The sequence below is a fragment of the Lepidochelys kempii genome, chromosome 1, assembly GCF_965140265.1.
Source record: "Lepidochelys kempii isolate rLepKem1 chromosome 1, rLepKem1.hap2, whole genome shotgun sequence".
NCBI lineage: Eukaryota > Metazoa > Chordata > Testudines > Cheloniidae > Lepidochelys > Lepidochelys kempii.
This window is the reverse complement of record NC_133256.1, coordinates 116301770-116323789: the sequence shown is the minus strand read 5'-3', so window position 1 is coordinate 116323789 and position 22020 is coordinate 116301770. Positions and strand designations below refer to the sequence as shown.

The window sequence follows — 22020 nt, the reverse complement described above, 5'->3', positions numbered from 1 at the left end:
ATGCCTAGTTCTTAAGCAATACTTTAAGGTTCTGCTTGTGAAAATGTACAATACACTGAGAACAGCTAAACAAAATGGTCACAGTTTATATTCAGGTTCAATTTATAACTGATTTATAAAGGGTTAATAAATGATTGTTGTCTTAAATAGTTAATTGTGATATGATTTTTATTCATTATTTGTCTTGTGGCATCCTAGGCACCCAACAGAACCTTATTGACAAGACCTGACCTATTTGGAGGGCCTAGAACAATATCAACATAGCTTATAATCCTCTATAACATCTGCTGCTGATATGCTTATTACATGTCTGGAACATGCTTATGAAATCCATTCATCATTTGTTAATCCTTTATATATCATTTATAAATAGAACTTTAGCATAAAGTGTGACAAACAAAATCCACTGTCAATGTTGTGGAATAAATAAGCAAAGAAAAAAAGACCCATTTTTGATTCACAAATTTCAAGCAGCACAAATAGCAGAAAAACTCAGAGCCTGAAGTAATGTCCATTAGGGTTCCGTAACAAAACTTATTGAAGATAAAGAAGCAAAGATCATCAACTCTTTGGTTGTTAAATACATTGTGTATTTTTGTGGTGAATTAGGAAGTAAAACTGTCAGCTGAACTCACCATCAACAGGACATAAGTAAATTATTGTTCGTCACAAAAAGGGAAACGTAGTAACATATTTAGCAGCAGTCATTTCCCCTGTTGGGAAATCTCCCCCCTTTTCCCCTGCCCCCTTTTCTCTCATTCTCACTCTTTGGAATGGGAAAGGTGCGTCCAAAAAAGTTGTTGGTTCTGACACACAGCTGATTGCACAATGTGAAAACATTTCCGTTGTGTGTTGAGTTGCATATAAAGCCATCTATTAGGACCCTTCCAATGCTACATGAAAGCCTTGCCTAGAGTTCCACAGGAGAAGCCACTGGGCAAAAGAATGCAGAATCAGAGGTAAGTAAATGGGAGGGAAATGTCATCTGGGAAAAATAAGTTGTCTACTGGTTTGTGGAGACTGCTGGTCAGCACAATAGAGGGAACTTAAATAGGTGAACAAAGCAGCAAAATATTTTCATCATGCAAATAATCAAAAGGACAGAGAGAGAGAACTTTGCTGTAGGATGTCATGTGTATCTTAGGAACTGTTAATTCAACAATTCCCTCGCCCCTTCCAAAAAAGCAGGGGAGATGTTAAGAGAAGTTTGCAATAATAGAGTATTTCTTAATGGAATTTTGTTTTGGTCAACCCTGTGAAGAAGGCAAATAGCCCTAACTTCAAAATGCACGGTTATAGTCAAACCAGCAGTCGTTAGCTAAACTGAGCTAGTAGAAAGGAGAAAGTCTGAATAAACAGATTGGTAACATAAGTAGAAGAAGCCTATTTATGTCTGTGTGTGAATATGATGTGTGTGCCAGGAAAAGTATGTCTTTTTTTTTTCTTTTGGAGAGAATTCAAGGTGATTCTCCTTGGTATCCGGGCACTAACACTGTTAGGTAACCTTAAGTGTATGTGTGTGTAACAGATATCTATGTATATAGCATGTGTGTGTCTGTGTAACACGTTTCTATTTAAACACAATGTGTGAATGGATGTGAATTGTATACTATATGTGTATTATGTGTCTGTTCTATATTGTGTGTGCACAGTGCTAATCAAGAAGAACCCTACTGAAATCAGTGGAGTTTAAAACTGGTGTGAGATAAGAAACACTCCTGTAGCATTAGCATATATGCACAGAGAGATACACCTTTCCCTTGCTAAGTCAGCATGTCTGGTGGCTAGTGAATGATTGGCAGTGGAGCATAGCCATTCTATTTTAAATTCCTTCTCCTATCTCTGCCTCAGATTTTAAAATAGTTTCTACTTGTGGGAGTGGAACTTTGTATGTGGGTTTTGCTCATAATTACTTGTATGTACCAATGATCATTTTCATGCTGAAAACCCATTGGCACACAAATTGAACACCTAATAACTTGGGTGTGCATGTGATTTGGCGGCCAAGATGTACACCCCAAATTAAGACTAGGATGAAGCCCCCTAAAAGTGTTGAGTCATCATTTTCATGCTTGCTGTTATGAGGGATTGTTCCACCAGAGCTGTAGGGGCTGCAGATTCTGTGGCAGGTTGTATGGGTCTTATGAAATGAAAAGAATGACAAAGCTGATGTATCTATGTGATATTTCATCCAGACTCTATCATGCCACAAGTCAGAAGAGGGAAGTAGTGAGGGCAAAAAAACTAACTTGTTTTAAGATTGAGCTTGATAAGTTTATGGAAGGGATGGTATGATGAGATTGCCTGCAATGGCATATGGCCCAAATATGCCTGCTGTGACTGCTATTAGCAAATCTCTCCAACAGCCAGAGATGGGACACTAGATATGGAGGGCTCTGAGTTACTACTGAGAATTTGTTCCCAGGTGTCTGTCTAGTGGGTCTTGCCCACATGCCTGAGGTGTAACTGATTATCATATTTGGGATCAGGAAGGCGTTTTCCTCCGGTCACATTGGCAAAGACCCTGAGGATTTTTCATCTTCCTCTGCAGTGAGGGGCATGGGTCACTTGCTGATTTGAACTAGAGTTAACTATTACAGGAGTTGGTGGGTGAGATTCTATGGCCTGCCATGTGCAGTAGGTCAAACTAGATGATCATGATGGTCCCTTCTGACCTTAAAGTCTGTGAGTCTAAGACCTGCTGTCACTGGACTATTGCTTGGGTGGACTCTCTGAAACGCTGGAAGGGATGGACTAAAGTGTGTCCTGGTTGGAGGGGCAAGTTGCAGGAAGAGAGACCACCGCAGAGATGGAGCCACTGTTGGCCACAAGGAGCTGCAGCTGCGGTGAGTGAACCCCTTCCTAGGTCCTGACACTGATAATAGTAGGTTGTATGGGAGCAATAACAAGTCAAGCAAGTCTGTATTTGCATGGATGTGGGGCGCAGGCTGCAGAACTCTGTTAGCATTGTAACAAAGCTCATTCACCATATGGGATTTCTCTGGTGACAAATGGGTCTAAGTGCGTGCACAATTTTCATATCAAGTGTGCTGGCCAACCAATTGGATTTGAAGCTTTACAGTCTGAATATTTGTCTCCTCAGACTTCCATTTGGCTGATTTTGTTTATCTACTGTAGTGACTGCTAGGGAGATGCAATTGTTTTCCACGTTCTTACAGTATATGCAGCATTTGACTTTTCCTGTTTCATAGTGAAGGGACAATTCAACTTTTTTTTTTTTTTAGTTGAACCAGTGCAGGTTAGATGTTTCTGTTTGCTAAGGGTGGACTGGATCAAAGCTAGCCAGGTCCCAGATGTACCAAAAGTTTAAGCACGCAGACCTTTCTTCTAATCTCTCAAGAAAGTCTGTTATTTATACTTCACTTTCCCCTAAGAGACTTTTCCTCTTTGCCTGTGTGGTAACACTAAACTTTTTCTAAATGTATTTTTGACAACTACTCCCTCCTGCCCTTTGTCTGGTGCCAGTGATATCCTTGATAATTCATGAGTTGTATGCACTCATGCAAGTTACGTGTGTAAATCATACATAGTTGCATGTCTTGCATTGGCCATGCTGCAGGTCTTCTATTGCAGGGTAGATTTACCCTAACACTCCCTCTTGAGAGGCCATTTTCATCTCTACAGTGTGTTGAGACCAGCTAGCACTTTTCTATGCAGAGAGGCTTCTTCCAAACAGTTAGACCTAGCAAATTAACAGGAGATGTTTTCCCATTCAAAAGATTTGGAATAGCTCTCTCCACTGGCATCCCAATAATCTCAATTCATGCAAAGTGGTTTGGTTTTTAGTGTTTACCCTCTCCTCTCTGCAGCAGTATTACTTTTAATCAGGATTTTTGTTTTGTCTTTCTTTCTGTTAACAATCTCTTATGAGAGTTTACAGTGATGGGAGTTATACAAGATAAACACAGCCATCATCCACCTGCACAACATGGTCCTGTCAACTCTCCCATTGGTGTTAATTATAGAATCATAGAAGCATAGGAGATTAGGGTTGGAAGAGACCTCAACACGGTCCTATCAACTCTCCCATTGGTGTTAATTATAGAATCATAGGAGATTAGGGTTGGAAGAGACCTCAGGAGGTCATCTAGTCCAACCCCCTGCTCAAAGCAGGACCAACCCCATCTAAATCATCCCAGCCAGGGCTTTGTCAAGCTGGGCCTTAAAAACTTCTAAGGATGGAGATTCCACCACCTCCCTAGGTAACCCATTCCCGTGCTGCACCACCCTCCTAGTGAAATAGTGTTTCACTAATATCCAACCTAGACCTCCCCCACTGCAACTTGAGACCATTGCTCCTTGTTCTGTCATCTGCCACCACTGAGAACTGCCTAGTTTCAGCCTCTTTGGAACCCCCCTTCAGGCAGTTGAAGGCTGCTATCAAATCCCTCCTCACTCTTCTCTTCTCCAGACTAAATAACCCCAGTTCCCTCAGCCTCTCCTCATAAGTTATGTGCACCAGCCCTCTAATCATTTTCCTTGCCCTCCGCTAGACTCTCTCCAATTTTTCCACATCCCTTCTGTAGTGGGGGGCCCAAAATTGGACACAGTACTCCAGATGTGGCCTCACCAGTGCCGAACAGAGGGGAATAATCACTTCCCCTGATCTGCTGGCAATGCTCCTACTAATGCAGCCGCATATGCTGTTAGCCTTGTTGGCAACAAGGGCACACTGTTGACTCATATCCAGCTTCTCATCCACTGTAATCCCCAAATCTTTTTCTGCAGAACTGCCACTTAGCCAGTTGGTCCCCAGCCTGTAGCAGTGCATTAGCTAGGAAGCCATGCATCATCGTCGTCCCCTTGCAGGGATGACAGAGGCTCACGAAGCATCAGTTCCTGCCAGTATTTGCTCAGATATCTCTTTCCCTACTTCGTCCCATGGGAGCCAATGAACTATATGTCAGTTTCAGAGTAACAGCCCTGTTAGTCTGTATTCGCAAAAAGAAAAGGAGTACTTGTGGCACCTTAGAGACTAACCAGTTTATTTGAGCATAAGCTTTCGTGAGCTACAGCTCACTTCATCGGATGCATACTGTGGAAACTGCAGAAGACATTATATACACAGAGACCATGAAACAATACCTCCTCCCACCTCACTCTCCTGCTGGTAATAGCCCATCCAAAGTGACCACTCTCTTTACAATGTGTATGATAATCAAGGTGGGCCATTTCCAGCACAAATCCAGGTTTTCTCACCCCCCCACCCCCCCACCCCAAACTCACTCTCCTGCTGGTAATAGCTCATCCAAACTGACCACTCTCCTCACAATGTGTATGATTATCAAGGTGGGCCATTTCCAGCATAAATCCAAGTTTAACCAGAATGTCTGGGGGGGGGGGGGTAGGAAAAAACAAGGGGAAATAGGCTACCTTGCATAATGACTTAGCCACTCCCAGTCTTTATTTAAGCCTGAATTAATAGTATCCAATTTGGAAATTAATTCCAATTCAGCAATTTCTCGCTGGAGTCTGGATTTGAAGTTTTTTTGTTGTAAGATAGCGACCTTCATGTCTGAAATTGCGTGACCAGAGAGATTGAAGTGTTCTCCGATTGGTTTATGAATGTTATAATTCTTGACATCTGATTTGTGTCCATTTATTCTTTTACGTAGAGGCTGTCCAGAAAGCTTATGCTCAAATAAATTGGTTAGTCTCTCAGGTGCCACAAATACTCCTTTCCTTTATATGTCAGTTGAGTCTCCTGAAGCTCATAGCTTAAAACAAGCTTATTTTGGAGCTTCTGCAGTTTCAGATGCTCTTCAGGATAGTTTGTGTAACTGGGATAGGGCCTTTATTTCTGCTCGTCAATTGATATAGCCAGAGATATTTGAGAACCAGTCTGAATCCATCCTGGAGGTCAGGATTCAACCCCAACTGAAGTGTACCCTGCTACTGGTCCAGATTCCAAAAGAAACTGAATACAAAGAAAAGCTGCTGAGTTGTTGCTCTCGTTAGTCCGCACAATCCAATGACCACTATCTTCAAAACTGTATTGGAACAGACTTTATGTAGGCTGGGCACTACAAGGGGGCAAAGAGTGATAGGGCAAGAGCAGTTAGCTGTTAAAATATATTATACGATGTGAGGTGATGCACATTATCTTATGTATCGTTATACATGTGATCTTCTCACCTGCAGGCTTCAAGACGCTGTTCCCCATTTTTCTCTTTCCTGTTTCCTCTGGAAGAAGATGGCTGGGCTCCTGTTTGTTATCTGTACATACATAGTGGATGCCTCTGCCTTCAGAATCCAGCATGTGGAAAGCACAGGTAACGGCAAAGCTCATATCAAGGATTTGAGCTACAGCATTTGTTTTCCTACCTTTATTTATTTATTTTTTTAAAAGTGAGACACTAACGAAACAATTTCTCTGGTTTACGTAGAAAATTGCCAGGGTCACACCACGTATTTCAAACGCTACTTTGCACTGAAAGGAGAACCTGTGATCCTGAAATGCCCTTCCTTCAAATACAAACACTTGGACTTTTCCAGCCATCTGTGTAATCTGACATGGTCTAAAAATGATTCAAAAATGATGACCTCAGGAGGAGATGAGGAACCAAGAATCTGGACACAAGATGATGCTCTTTGGTTTTTACCAGCATCGTTAGAGGACTCTGGACAATATGTCTGCACTCGAAGGTAGGCATTTAAATAAAAATCCAGTCCACTAAACTATTTGACTGTGCCTAAAAGATCTTATTGGCTTCATCCAAAGCTCAGTGAAGTCCATGAAAAACACCCACTCTCTTTGGATCCCTGTAGTAAAGTTCATGAAGTAAATATATATTTGTAATCTTGATTATACCATAGAGAGGGCTTCAGAATTATTTCCCCTATTTTTTTCTGCTCTGTTTTACATTTAAAAGAGTAAGTCTTGATCTTGATTTTGCAGGAAGACCCTTTATAGGACTGGACTGCTAGAGTAAAATAATTATGTCAAACTAGGCTGAAACTTGAACTGTGACTTTTCCAACCTTCAGGGAAGACCAAAGCACAAAGGGACTTGGGCAGCTAACTGCCTCTCCCCCGCCTCCGGTCTTCTCACAAGAGGCACCCTACCTCCAAGAAATGGATCCCACATGAGAATCCCAAGCAGAGATAGGTGCCTCCCTCCAGGCCAGATTTAGGCACTGAACTCCCTGAGAGGGGTGGAGCTTAGGATGCACACCTCTCCTTGGCATCTCCCATTGGCTATCTTTAGGCAGAGAGTTGCCTAGCATGCTGGTGTATTCTTGGGCACCTGTCTCCCTGCATTCATTGTACAGGAAGCCTGAGAGCTGAACTCAGGTTTTTGAATCCAAGTGATTTCTAGGCACCTAAAAGTTAGGGGTGGTGACACTGAATGTGCCAATGCCTAAATCCCTTTGTGAATCTAGCCGCTTGTCACAGTCACACTTGGAAGGTTTACAAATTTGAAAGAAACTTTCAGGTTCAAGGAAGGATCCAGAATCTGGTGGTGCTGCTTGAATGTCTGGAGCAGAGAAGAGGGATAATGACATCACAATAGGCTGAATCTTGATTCTTTCTGACTCTTAAAGGCTATACCTGCCACCATCCTGACCCAGTTCTCCTGTCTCCCTCCACTACAAAGCTAGCACTGAGATTTCTGAGATTTATAAAGTAAGAAACAGACAGAATTTAAAAATGTAAATATTTGAAGCTGCCTTTATAAAGGAGCACTAACGCACAAACAAGGAAATCTAATTTTCCTCTTGCAAATCACCGTTAAGGAATTTACCATACTTTTCAGTACACTGTGAAATGAGGGCATTGGCAAACTATTACAGTTCTCCACCTCCGCCTGATTAGCAATTATTTTACTACTGACTGGCAATTTCATACTGATTAGCAATGATTATGTGCAACACTATAATGACGTTATAACAATATTAACAGCAACAGACAGCAGTGGGTGAACGCAAGAGCCTGCACATTGCAAAAGAACAGGTCCCAGTCTTGCAAGCATATGCAGACCATTTTTATCAATGCATAAAGTTAAAGCAAATTCATTTAAATGTTTGCAGGATTGGGGTCTCAGAGGTAAACTTGTTGGGGTTGTGAACTTGCTTTGCAATACCTGACAGGTATTTTATGATGAAGCAATTCTGCTTAAAACAACAACAGGTAAATAGCTCTTTTGTTCAGTCTTCTGGGTTGGAAGCAAACCGCCACTATGCAATTATTACAGAGGATGTAAGACTGGGAACTAAAGTGAACAATTCCATCAGAGGATGGACAGAGAGAATCCCTATCAATCTATCCAGTAGATATAGTCTGTCTGGAAAATCCTGCTTTGAAACTTACATAAACAAAAGCCCTATTGGGTCAAATGGGAAGGAGATACTAAATATTGTAAACACATCAAAGCAGAGAAGGTGTCCTTTTTTCTAGGTTTTGTAAAGTGCTATGAACACCTGTCACTCTATAAATGCCTGTCAATAATAAAACAGCAGCAGCCATATTTTTAAGAAGTGCTCTGACTCAGCTTTCATATTCGTTGCTTAGATTGCCACTGACAGGCTCCAACACCTGCACTGTAGAATTAAGATCTTATTGAAGCGAATGGGTGCAGAAGCACACAGTTCACAACAGAGCTGCTGCTGTTCAGCAGGGTACATTCTTTCTTTTTTCCCTGAAAGGCCAGGCAAGCAGGAAAGATTTCCTCAGGGAATGCAACAAACTCAGTGTTCCAAAGGAAAAGCTTGAACTTTAAAATCAACAACCCACCACCAAAAAGTTTTCATTCTTCCAAAAATAACACGGGTGACTTCCCAGAATCCCTGCTCGTGACCTAGTATTGACTCACACTTGACTTACCAGAAACCGACTACTGAGAGAAAGCAAGGTACAAAGAGGTTAACTGACCCGTCCAAGGTCACCGGGTAGAGATTAGAACCTACCAGCCCCCTACTTTAAGCACTGACAATGCTGCCTTTGTGCTGACTGAGGTATTCCAGATATAATCTGAATCTGTTGATGGCAAGAAAGACATAAAATGTTCAGACTATCCCTGCAGTCACTGTGCCACCAAAATTTAATACAATCTGTCTGGCCACAGTGGAAAGGTGAAGTCTGACCTTGGAGTACCGGCTGAATGACTTCTGGTCATTATGAAGAGAAATGAGACTCTGCTCTATATTTTAACAGAATTATTTATAACATTAGCTGCCATGCTCCTTCAGTCTTTAGGACTAAAGTGGCCTCTCTCACCTCAGAATTGAGTCATGGCAGCAGGACAGTATGAGGAGGCTTGTACTGCTCATGCTGTGTTGGTTCGGTTGGTAAGCAGTGGACTTTGGTGTCTAGGGCTCTCAATCAAGCATCTTGCACAAGCATTAAATGCATGCCATCCCGCCCCTTTCTGTGTGGGTGCACACCTGTTAACATCTATCCTTCATATGCTTGCAGGAATTCCTCTTACTGTGCTATTGTCTCCATTCACCTAACAGTTATTGAGAAAACTGCTGTTCATGAGATTTCCTATCATCAAATTCTCTTCACGTTTACTTCTGGAAAACTTGTTTGCCCTGATCTGGGGGATTTCATACAAAAGGAAACAGACTTGGAGCTAAAATGGTACAAGGTAGAGCTTTCACCTCTTCTAAAGAATCAGAGTCATAGAGTTTAATGCCAAAAGGGATCACTCGATCATATAGTCTGGCCTGTGTGTCTCAGGCCACCACCGCCACCACTCGGCACCTGCACAATAAACCCAACAACTGAAATTAGACTAAAGTATTACAGGCCACAGGAGACTAGATGATAACGTGCCACAGGCAGAGAATAGGTGGGAACAAGGTGCACCCAATGCCCAAGACTCCTGCAGTGGCAGAGAATTGATCAAGTGAGAGAGATCTAGATAATCCGGCAAGTGACCCATGCCTTTTGCTGCTGAGGAAGGCAAAAAGCTCAAGGTCCCTACTAATCTGACCTGGGGAAAAATTTCTTCCTCGTTCAGCATAGGGTGATCAGGTAGACGCTGAGCATGTGAGCACGAACCAGTCAGCCAAGCACCCGAGAGACAGAATACTTGGTACCTCCTCAGAGCATCAATCCACCCTGTCCAGTGTGCCAGCTTTGGCCCCCTCTCAGGCTTCAGAAAAGGAGACAGAAAAAAATAATAATCCCAGAATACATGGCGGGGCGGGGGGATCCCTTTCTGACCCCTGCAGGTGACTGACTGAAGCCCTGAATGGTGAACTTTTAGGAACATCAAACATGAACTAGAAGCTGAGCTGTTTCAGAGTTTGCCTAACCCAGGCACTAACTCACCTTCTCTCTGTCTTCTTTTATGTGAGAAGTTCCTGTGACTTGCTCGTTGCATGTTGGGACTGTGCAAAATGCATTACTGATTTACCATGCTCTTGTTTGAATGTATCACAAATCAATAGCGATAATCATTTCGTCCAGAAGTCTCTTCTGTACAGTTTGAAATTCCACAGTACCTAGTTGTACAGCAAATAAAGAGCATAGGTCATTAGGCTGGTTTACAAGGCATCCTTTTTACTGGGGTTGAAATCATGCTAGCAAAGTTTCCCTGTTCAGCTTTCACCTGAGAAACATGCTGTAGTTTATTTGCCTAGGTAACATAAAGTTCAGCTCTACAGCTTGATTAATAACATGGCTGTCAGCAGGGCCGGCTCCAGCGTTTTTGCCGCCCCAAGTGGCAAAAAAAACAAACAAAAAAAGCCTTGCCACCGAACACGGAGGCGGAGTGATGGTGTGGCCGCCGAATTGATGCTGGCGACCGAAGAAGAGTCAAAGAATTCCCGCCACCGCTGAGGGCGGATTGCCGCCCCAGAGCCCGATGTCCTGCTGCCCCTTTACATTTGCCGCCCCAGGCACCTGCTTGGTTTGCTGGTGCCTGGAGCCAGCCCTGGCTGTCAGGAAAAAACAGGCCTGTCCACAGTGGGAAAGAACACACTTGTTGCTAGCAAAGCTCAACAGAGTATTGGTGATAACAGCTTGGCAACATGTCACATCTTGCGAGACTTGGCACGGGAAAATAATATGGTGCCATGGGAAGATATATGATTGCTAAGATGTTCTTGTATCTCATACAAGATCATTCCTATTCTGGAAAGAAGCTCATTATATATTCTCTTTAGCCAACATGCATAATTTAAGATGACAGCATTTGAAAATACATGTTAATAATAACAATGTATCACACTTCACATAGGGCCTCACATTGGTGGATTGCAAAGTGTTTTACAATTATTGATGAATTCAGCCTTGCAATGCTCACCCTTAAAGTAGCACAAGTGCTATTCTGTCTATTTTACAGGTAGGGAAATAAAGGTGCTTAGATACCGTAATCATAAATGTGATATAAAATCTTAGATAAGAGAATAAGTAATTTCCCCAAGGGTTACACAGAAAATCAAATCCAGGTCTCTTCACTCCCTGGCCTATTTTAACCATTTGGTGGTTGTTATTTCTTTAGGATTCTGTACCTTTGGATGAAGACAATAAAAAATTCAAAAGCTTGAAAGGCACACATTATCTCTACATCAGCTTTGTGTCATCAAAAGATTCTGGCTATTACACCTGTGAAATGTCTTTTACCTCTGGAGGCACACTGTATAACATCACCAGAACTATCCAGCTACAGACTTTGGGTAAATACTTCCCACTTGAGATGGTACAGTACTTAACAAACCATTTGGCCGGAATGGTCTTTGTCACTGCAATGTACAGACGGGAACTCACGTTAAGTCTCTCACTGTTGCTGCTGGTTAGCTGCCAGGGAAACTGGGATATTAGAACAGCATGCATGCTGCTTAATTTTAATAATGGTCCAAAACAGTTTCACAGAAAACCCCCAGGCACTGCTCAGCTCAGTGCTTTGTTTGGCTAACAGTTGAGCCAGCATTGACATTAAGCACCACATTTCTGGGCAATAGAACATATGTTGAAAGTGCCTGTAGTCATTAAACTGAATAATTTGTCACAAAAGTCAATGCAAATGTCTTCAGAGGGCTTAGGAAATATAATATTTAGTTTAACTAATAGGGAATGGTGGGAAAAGACATTCATTTCACTTTCTCTTTTGTAAAATGATACAAATTGCTTTGCCTGCTGCACTAAGAAACGCACATGATGGCTGTCTGTACACAACACAAACAACAGAGGGCAGGAGTGTTACATGTACGTTGTTCAGAATATGCGAAGATCTATAAACATGACTGTGTATTTATTCTATTGACCCTGCAAATGGCGCAAATCCTTCAACCCTTCCTTGCTTGAGTAGTGCCTGTCAGATTGCAGTCTGCAATTTAATCTCTCATACCAGACTGCAGAATGGTCTGGGTAATCTGCATAGAAGTAGTTATTCGATAAATGCCTTCTTATTGTAGTATTCAGCTAGCCTGTGGACAGAGACGATGCAGTGTGTGGTGCATATAACCACAATGTTAAAAGGGACAAGCAGAACAAGTTGTGCAGAAGAATCATAGAATCATAGAATATCAGGGTTGGAAGGGACCTCAGGAGCTCATCTAGTCCAACCCCCTGCTCAAAAGCAGGACCCACCCCCAATTAAATCATCCCAGCCAGGGCTTTCTCAAGCCTGACCTTAAAAACTTCTAAGGAAGGAGATTCCACCACCTCCCTAGGCAACGCATTCCAGTGTTTCACCACCCTCCTAGTGAAAAAGTTTTTCCTAATATCCAACCTAAACCTCCCCCACTGCAACTTGAGACCATTACTCCTTGTCCTGTCCTCTTCCACCACTGGTCTAGAATAGACCTAGAACCATCCTCTCTGGAACCACCTCTCAGGTAGTTGAAAGCCGCTATCAAATCTCCCTCATTCTTCTCTTCCGCAGACTAAACAATCCCAGTTCCCTCAGCCTCTCCTCAGAAGTCATGTGTTCCAGACCCCTACTCATTTTTGTTGCCCTTCGCTGGACTCTTTCCAATTTATCCACATCCTTCTTGTAGTGTGGGGCCCAAAACTGGACACAGTACTCCAGATGAGGCCTCACCAATGTCGAATAGAGGGGGACGATCACGTTCCTCGATCTGCTCGCTATGCCCCTACTTATACATCCCAAAATGCCATTGGCCTTCTTGGCAACAAGGGCACACTTCTGACTCATATCCAGCTTCTCGTCCACTGTCACCCCTAGGTCCATTTCCGCAGAGCTGCTGCCTAGTCATTGGTCCCTAGTCTGTAGCTGTGCATTGGGTTCTTCCGTCCTAAATGCAGGACCCTGCACTTATCCTTATTGAACGTCATCAGATTTCTTTTGGCCCAATCCTCCAATTTGTCTAGGTCCCTCTGTATCCTATCCCTGCCCTCCAGCGTATCTACCACTCCTCCCAGTTTAGTATCATCCGCAAATTTGCTGAGAGTGCAATCCACACCATCCTCCAGATCAAGAAACAGTGTATTAATGAAAATGGTGCCTCAGGGCTGCCAGAATACTACTACCTAATAGCAGGAGCAAAGTTTAAAAGAGAAGTATGCTGCTAAGGGTTTCATTTGGATGCAGGGGCTCATTCTTGACTTCTTGACTCCTCAAACACTTACATCCTCTGCTCACAACTCATGCATTTTTCACTCTGTGTTCTTCTGAGTTTGGGAGTAGATGTGCTGGGAACTTGAGACTTACTGCTCCATAGAAAGGACTGTATGTCTGGTGCCTAATCTTGCAGGTATTCCCCACTTGCTCACATCTACCTTTAAGCTCCCCACCGTGTGCCACTACTTTTGGGATCAAGACCTGAGTCTAAGCACATCTATAACAATGTTCCCTAACCTGTGTCCCTTCCCTTGAAACCACAATTCTGCTTGTGAAGGTATCACAAAATGCTTTACAGCAGAATAAAAGTAATAAAAATGGCAAACTTCTATTTGTGTTCTTGTAAGTCTATTAAATTGTCTATTGCACTCACCATGATTATTGTTCTCTCAATCCTGGCAGACCAAGAAAAGAGATTCAGTCCAGTGATTGTATATCCAGATCAGAAGACTACATTAGCTGCTCTTGGTAAGGCCAATAACTATTCACTTGTTTCCAAAAGCAAGAGAATATAGGGTGTATTCAGCTCCACTGACTTTGATTTATACCATCTGAGGATCTGCCCTGTGGTGATTTTCATTTGTTCTCTTTAAAAGTATCACAGATTGTTTTCCAGTAGCCATTACTAAAGAAAAATGACAGTATGTTTTAATAGTAAAGCAATTTCAGGATCCTTAGAGGTTTCAGAGTAGCAGCCGTGTTAGTCTGTATTCGCAAAAAGGATAGAGCGGGGGGGGCATATATCACATCAGCCACACTAACAGAGGCTAGTTCACCTGCACATCTACCAATGTGATTATGCCATCATGTGCCAGCAGTGCCTCTCTGCCAAGTACATTGGTCAAACTGGACAGTTTCTACGTAAAAGAATAAATGGACACAAATCAGACGTCAAGAACTATAACATTCAAAAACCAGTCGGAGAACACTTCAACATCTCTGGTCACTCGATGACAGACCGAAAAGTTGCAATTCTTCAACAAAAAAACTTCAAAAACAGACTCCAACGAGAGACTGCTGAATTGGAATTAATTTGCAAACTGGATACAATTAATTTAGGCTTGAATAGTGACTGGGAGTGGATGGGTCATTACACAAAGTAAAACTATTTCCCCATGTTTATTTCCCCACCCCCCAGTGTTCCTCAGACGTTCTTGTCAACTGCTGGAAATGGCCCACCTTGATTATCACTACAAAAGGTTTTCTCCCCCCCCCCCCGCTCTCCTGCTGGTAATAGCTCATCTTAAGTGACCACTCTCGTTACAGTGTGTATGGTAACACCCATTATTTCATGTTCTCTATGTATATAACTCTCCCCACTGTATTTTCCACTGAATGCATCCAATGAAGTGGGCTGTAGCCCATGAAAGTTTATGCTCAAATAAATTTCTTAGTCTCTAAAGTGCCACAAATCTTCCTTTTCTTTTTGAGGATCCTTAGAGTGGATTAGCTTATCCTTTGCATCAGTAACTTTCCCTGCTCTAAGAAAAGGAGTACTTGTGGCACCTTAAGGACTAACGAATTTATTTGAGCATAAGCTTTCATGAGCTACAGCTCACTTCATCAGATGCATTCAGTGCATTCTGTAAAAAGGATCTCGGGTATGTGGTAGTTTTGACGAGCCCACGTGGTTTTTTGGGGGGAAGAAATGATTTCCTTGCCCATGATGTTTGAACTGTAACTTCTCAGCCACTCTGGTCACTAATTACAGAGCAGATTGGTATGGTCTCAGTGTCATTTCCTCATAGATTATTTTATGACATAAACTTTAAGCCCCCTTTCCTCTTACCCCCCCCCCCACCAAATCCAGCATATATTTTAATAGGCTATTTTACTTTATATTGTACATGAAGTTGTGCTCTATGAGTTTGATTATTCACTGCCTTGCACCTTCTATTACCTAAAACTAATAGCAAATAGAAATTCTTCCCTTGTCTACCTCAGGGTTTGCATTTTACACTAACTTTGCACTCACTCCACACAAGTATAAATGATTAAACTAGGTGTTTTATTGGGCTCTTTATTTTTAATATAAAGTAGGTGCATCCTGGTGAAGATACATTGTGCTAAGTCCATATTACAATTATTCTTGCAAAGGTTCTAATTTTTGCACTGTGGTGTTTGCCTATTTTTGGAGGCCCCTTTTTGTATTTGAGGTCTGGTTTTAACAGGCTTGCCTTGAGCAGACAGTCCAGCTGTGAATGACATTACACTGCTGGCTAGTCAGGTTTTTCTTGAACTGTAAATTGTTCCCTTGACGCACAGTAACTGCAGTGTCTCAAAGCTTCATGCCAGTGGCATGTGGACTTATCTTCTGAGTAATGTGGTTAGAGCAAATGTTACCAACTAATGTTTGGAAAAAAATATATAATCAGTTAGTCTCTAAATAATGGGGATAGCTGCCGAGAAGCAGAGGATGGACAAAAATTCTCTACGTACAAGGTCAGAAGAGAAACCCATGCTCAGTGTATGTAGGGAGTTTACCAACTCTTTCAGTGGGAGTTTACAGTATGTGAAACAGTACTTGCTAATACATCTGTGAATGTTTTCTTTTTCTTATTTCTTTTTAAACAGGCTCCAGACTGATCCTTCCATGTAAAGTATTTATTGGATCGAGTAAACATTTTCACACGGTCGTGGGGTGGCTAGCAAATGACACTTACGTTGATATAACTTACAAACAGGGCAGAGTTACAGAGGGAGAGCGTCTGTAAGTATTAAGGAAATGTCACGCTCTTTGTTTCTTTGTTTGTCTCTCAGAAACATTACAGGGACATAACCATGCTACTGAACGTCAGGGAGTAAAGTGGGAAACGTTCTGCTGAAAATGGTAGAGCTGGAAGAAAAAAAAAAAAAGGAAACAAACAAGCAAATTAAACTGAACCAAAAACGCCCCAACTATTGGTTTCTGAATAAAATCAATGAGTTTATTTAATGTCATCATTTAAGCCCTGCTCTTACACAAGCAAGCGAGGACTCTTATGCCGCAAATAGTCCAATTGATTCCCAATGAAACTATTCACATCTATTGAATTATTCACCTGCACAAATGATCAGGCCTTTATAGCAATGGCCGTGCGACAGAAAATGCGCTGAGGGAGAGGTACAATTTCTATTGGCTTTAAAAGAAAATTGCAGCGATGGTGTCTCATTAATATTGTAGAAGTTTGAGATAATCACAGCGAGAAAAGGAGTCATTCTAACTGGGGGTGAAGTTCATTGCTGTGGCCAGGGCCAGCACAAGGCCTATACACCTCTTAAATCCTTCTCAAGGCCTCAGAATAGACACTGTAAGTGAGATTTTAGTGGTGAATTTCTGCACAGGGGTGAATTTCTTTGAGGGACGGGGTATATGCAGTCTGGCCTGGCAGTCACAGCTGGACTGGTGTTCACAAGTTGATAGCAAGTGGGGATCAGAGTAATTGCTAGAACTGAGATTGATAGGCAAGAGTTGGGGTCAGAGACAGAAGATCAGAGGTGGTTATCGGGCTGGAATCAGGTGGCAGGAATCAGGAAAGCAAGGTGTGGTCAGGAGTCACAGCAGGCCAGAAGTCTGTGTGTTTGCCCAGACAACTTCCCAGGGCACCCAGGGTTAAATAGGGAGCATGGGCCAACCAGAAGGCTGAAGGGAGCTGTCGCTCTGGTCCCTTGGGGCAGTACTTCCTGTGGCACCTAATCTCCACAGAGCTCCTTGGGTGGGGTTCTGCATGGCCTCCTGGTGGTGATGTGGGACTCTCAGCTGTCCTAGCCTCTACAGATTTGGGTTCTAGTCCCATGGATCCTATAATTTCCTTAGACAATCAAAATTCATACCAGAAGCCTCCAGCCCTGCAGAATGACTCCAGCTCTGCTGCACAGAGGGAAGGCACCAGTGGAGTGGGTGCAGCAGTAGGGCTATAACCCTCCAGTGCACAACCCATTTATGATTGTTTAATCATTTGCCATCAGCTCAAAAGTTCAAGCATAAAAAGAACCCTGAAGAAAATGTTTAATTCGAGATATTCCTTTCCCTCTCCATTTAAGCCATTATTAAAGCAGGCTGGAACTGTTTTGATAGTCTTTTCCACTCAGCTCTCAATATGGGCACAAGCCTAATCCCCTTACATGTGAGCAGTCCTTACTCGGGTGAGTGGTTTCAAACGGCATTCTAACTTGAGTAAGCATGAACAGGATTGGGCCCTCCTTGGTCATTATCCCAGGTGACATCAAGAACTAGTCTCAGAAAGGCTGTCTGTGATGTCAAATGAGAAGGTGACCCTGCAGAGGAAAATCAGTTGAGCATGTGTCTGTTTTGCTGCTTTTATGATGCACAAAGAAGATCTGAAAGGCTTTAAAAATAAATTCGGCTTGCATTTTGTTGAATAAGAAATTTGGATCTTGTCTACCCTGTTTTTCCTCGAAGACTATGAATGAAAAAATAGAGAACACTGAAAAATCAGGCCATTAAATAACTAGACTAATCAAAATGGATGCCATGAATGCACTGGGATGTGAACAGGGTGGTTTAGAATGTATCCCATAGTGATTTTGGAAATAAATCAATATTCAATAGATTTTAGTGTTAGAAACTGGTAACTGAACCGATCAAAATCACCAAAATTATTATAGTCTGGAAAAGTCAGGTATAAAAAAAATGACAAATGCATTGTTTTTGTTCCAGGGAAATTGTAGAAAATGACGAGAACTACATTGAGGTGCCACTGATTTTTGATCCAGTCGGAGAAATGGATTTTTATACAGATTTTAAGTGTGAAGCCCAGAATAATCATGGACGCCAAGTGCTGCCAACACGGGTCAGACAAGGAGGTATTTATCTTAACTGCATGCTAGTGGGAAAAGCACACTGTATTTGTTACTGGCCGTGAAATCCAGCTAAGCCACGTTTGAATAGCTAGGGCTGTGTTTGAATTATTGTTTGGCACATAATGGCTTCTTCATTTACCTGCCTACTCACTGTTCAGGACAGTACTTTGGGGTATTTCTAGCATGAAAGGCACTGTCCACTGTCTCTATAGAAACTGCCTGTATCTGACTTCAGTGACATTCTGCCCAGGTTTAAGGGCTTCATGTGAGGGATCCTGTTGCTGGAGGGGCCTAGGTTTTTAAAGGTAATGGGTGACATTTTGGCCTCAATGAAGTCAATGACAAACTCCCATTGACTTCAAAGAGCCAGGATTTCACCCAGCTCCTCAGGTGAGACCAACAAATAAGGGAAATGGTGAGAACAAGGATACCCTTAATGTCCCAGTTTGTCACACACGGGCGGGCTCCGAAATAGCAAAAGGTGAAAATTACAACTGGCTTAGATATTTTGGTTCACGTTTGTGTGGAGACTGGCCCTTAGTTTAGTGCAACTGTGTTATAATGTAAAAGACCACTGGACACATGGATTGAGAAACAGCTGTGAAAACAGTATGAAATAATACTGATTTTTCTTTGCATGATGTTGGTGAGTGACTAAAGCTTGCTCACTTGGCACTGGAAAGACACAGTAACATTTACTGCCTTCATCATAGTCACAATTCACTCATGTCAACTGTGTGATTTGGGCTGTTTTGTTATATTGCTCACAGCTTCCCTGAGTTGTTTAGGGAGCTAGATATTACTCAGGTGAAGGAAATGACATGGATGGAGGTGGATCTTCTGCTAGTTTTTGGTTCTGATGTGAAAGATAAAGCATAATCCAAAATGAGCTGCATTATACTTTTTCCACAGGAAAATATTTACTCTTGGAAATCAGTCCAATTTACTTTAATAAAAATTTCAGCTTTAGTTTGTTTTGTTCATAGTAATTTAAGGTTCTGATCCTGCAGTCTTCATTCTACACTATTCTTCTCACCCATGGGGTTAACCCCATTAAAACCAATGGGATTATTCATGTGAGAAAGGGCTGTAGGATCAGACACCGATTTTTCTGGGGAGGCTTTTCTGAATTTAGGTAATTGTCTTTTTAAAATATACATAATGTTTTTCTCTGGATTTTTACAGCATCCAGTTTGCTCTGGCATACTGCAGCAATTCCAGTAGCCCTGACCTGCCTGATTTTGGGGGGATTATGCATGCACAAATGCTGGAAGCGGAGAGCTGGTAACGGATATGCTATAGCCAAGTTGTAACTGGGAAAACCTGTGTTACTCTTCAGCCATCAACCGAAACGTTTTCATCCAGCCTATACTTTAAATGAAACAAGGCAAAATATCTCAGGCCAGCCACATTATTTTCTAGGAGGGTGGATATTAGATACTTTCTCTTATCTAAAGTTGTTTGACTGGGTTAATCTGTAAATACGGTGTTTTTTGTATAAACAACTATGTACAGAAAAAAGGTGGGCCATTATTCTGCAATTGGAGAGATTTTTGCAGTGTCATGAATGTGTCTGCGTATCTCTGGTGTGTCTCCTGGTTATGTGGCAGAGGAAAGGAGTTGTCCCTAGTCCTTGTAACTACTATAATCTTATCACTCAGAAAATAATTTTTAAAAGAGTGACTTAAGCATGCTCCTTCCCCGAAGAACAATTCCAGTGGGGGCAAAGGTATTGTTTGTTTGCACTGCCTATCCTTATCTTTTCTCAGACTGAAAAAGAACCAGGCTCCTTTCCACTGGCAAATAGAGTCATCATGACAAGAGGAATTATTTTCTTGCCTGCTTACTGTGCTTTTCCACAGAAATCTCAAGTTTTGTTGGATCGTGTTCTACTTAGGATATTATTCACTAACATATGCTTTCCAAAAGAAACAAACAGCTCTACATCAGTATAATACAGTAAATATAACGGAGAATTCCATTTTATTTAGTCAGCAGAAGCCTGGTAGTTAGAGATTCATAGGCAAATATAACATGGTTTTTACTTTTGCTATTAAAACAATCCGGAGGGACACTACTGTAGTCTTGGAACTGTAAATGCATTTTCCATAAATCATTTGACTAATCCTCGCTTTGGTTCCTGGAAGTGATTTGACAACCCACCAGTAAAAATACCATAAGCTTGTCTCAGAGCCTCTACTTATTTTACGTACCACTGTTACATATAGTGGGCCTGATTCATCAGTACAATTACTTCCCTAAAATCAATGAAATTACACAAGTATAAAACTGCTGTGAGATCAGAATCAGGCTCAATGTGTTGTACTTTAAAATTGAAATATACAAAGAGTCAAAACAAATACATAAGGAACAAATCACAGCCCCGTTGGACCAATTAGATTAATCTAATGCTACTCCATTGCTGACAAACATTGAATAAATATGCTATGTCTTGGACTGGTAGAATCTCGGTGATTAAAATGAACATAGTATCTAGATTATTCTTTCTCTTGCAAGCAATAATATATGTGAAAGTAGAGGAACAGTTACATGACATGCAGTGGCTATTATCTCCATGTGCATAGGAAAGGAGGAGAACTAAAGTTAAGGCTTCAGATTTGTATAGGTTCCCAAAATTAGCAGGCGTCACAATCCCCCATATAAAATTATATGTTCAGATATTTCAGCTGAGAGGAATTCTAAACTGGTTGGGACAGAGTCAAGACAAGCATTGATTCCACATAAAGGAATCATGATACACTGAGAAAGGCCAGGGAGTATAGTTCCATGCATTTCAAGAACATAGAAACTACACTGTTAACAATGATCCATTTACACTATAAACGTCCCTAGATATCTGGGACAAAACTTCAAACAAGCTACTTAATTTCTACAACCCATTGTAGGTAGCTCAGAGTTTAACCCAAAAAATGTATTGGGGTGTGACAGGGCAAAATCCCTCTACTATTCAGACACCTTCCCTTGTTAAACAGCTGTAGTTTATTTACATTGCTCTTCCCACCACCTTTTCTAATCAGAAACCATATTATTTATGCTATCAGTTCTTCCCGGGTCCTCCACCAAGGAGGGAGAAGATCTCTCTACCCAACAATCATCCTGACTCTGCAGTGAAGGAGCTGACCCTGAGGAGCCAAACAGCTTGGCTAACTTTTTTTCCCCCTATATAGCCTTACATTTCCTTGTTCCACTTGTGGCTGGAAACGAATGTGCCAAAACACCACAAGAGAGGCTGGTTTTGCAGTATTGCCTACTCTCCCCCACAAGAAGCAGTGTGAAATTTCCAGCTTAGTTTTGCAGATCAGATAAACATGTCCAGTGTTTCATGTGTATACTTTAACTGAGGCTTTGTATATTTTGCGGTTACCCACCATTAGTCTCAATGCACCCCAACCTTGAATTATGGGAAAAACTAAACTTTAGACTGCTTTATATTCAGACCTGAAGAGGAATAAACTACAAAGAGAGGCATTTTTACATCAGAGGCTCACATTTGAATGTTCTCCCTTCCACGCTCTTGCCACTTTCCAGACCATATGGTTGCTATGGAAGAGGGGTGGGCAACTTTTTGGCCCAAGGGCCACATTGGGGTTGTGAAACTGTATGGAGGGCCAGGTAGGGAAAGCTGTACCACCCCAAACAGC

At 41.9% G+C, this 22020-nt stretch overlaps 1 protein-coding gene across 2 annotated transcripts; it reads left to right on the top strand.

Annotated features, from left to right (window-relative positions):
- Positions 1–769: 769 nt before the first annotated feature.
- Positions 770–21926, top strand: IL1R2 (interleukin 1 receptor type 2). Of its 2 annotated transcripts, none has more exons than XM_073351729.1 (9): positions 770–959; positions 6163–6293; positions 6408–6666; positions 9436–9610; positions 11474–11648; positions 13958–14023; positions 16130–16265; positions 18216–18361; positions 19544–21925. In XM_073351729.1, exons 1-9 carry the CDS (start codon positions 898–900, stop codon positions 19669–19671), a joined length of 1278 nt encoding a protein of 425 aa, XP_073207830.1. In that variant the 5' UTR covers positions 770–897; the 3' UTR covers positions 19672–21925. The 2 variants fall into 2 exon arrangements, with proteins under 2 accessions (XP_073207830.1, XP_073207840.1); XM_073351739.1 differs by lacking the exon at positions 770–959 and adding an exon at positions 2745–2846 and having other exon boundaries at positions 19544–21926.
- The last annotated feature ends 94 nt before the right edge of the window (positions 21927–22020 follow it).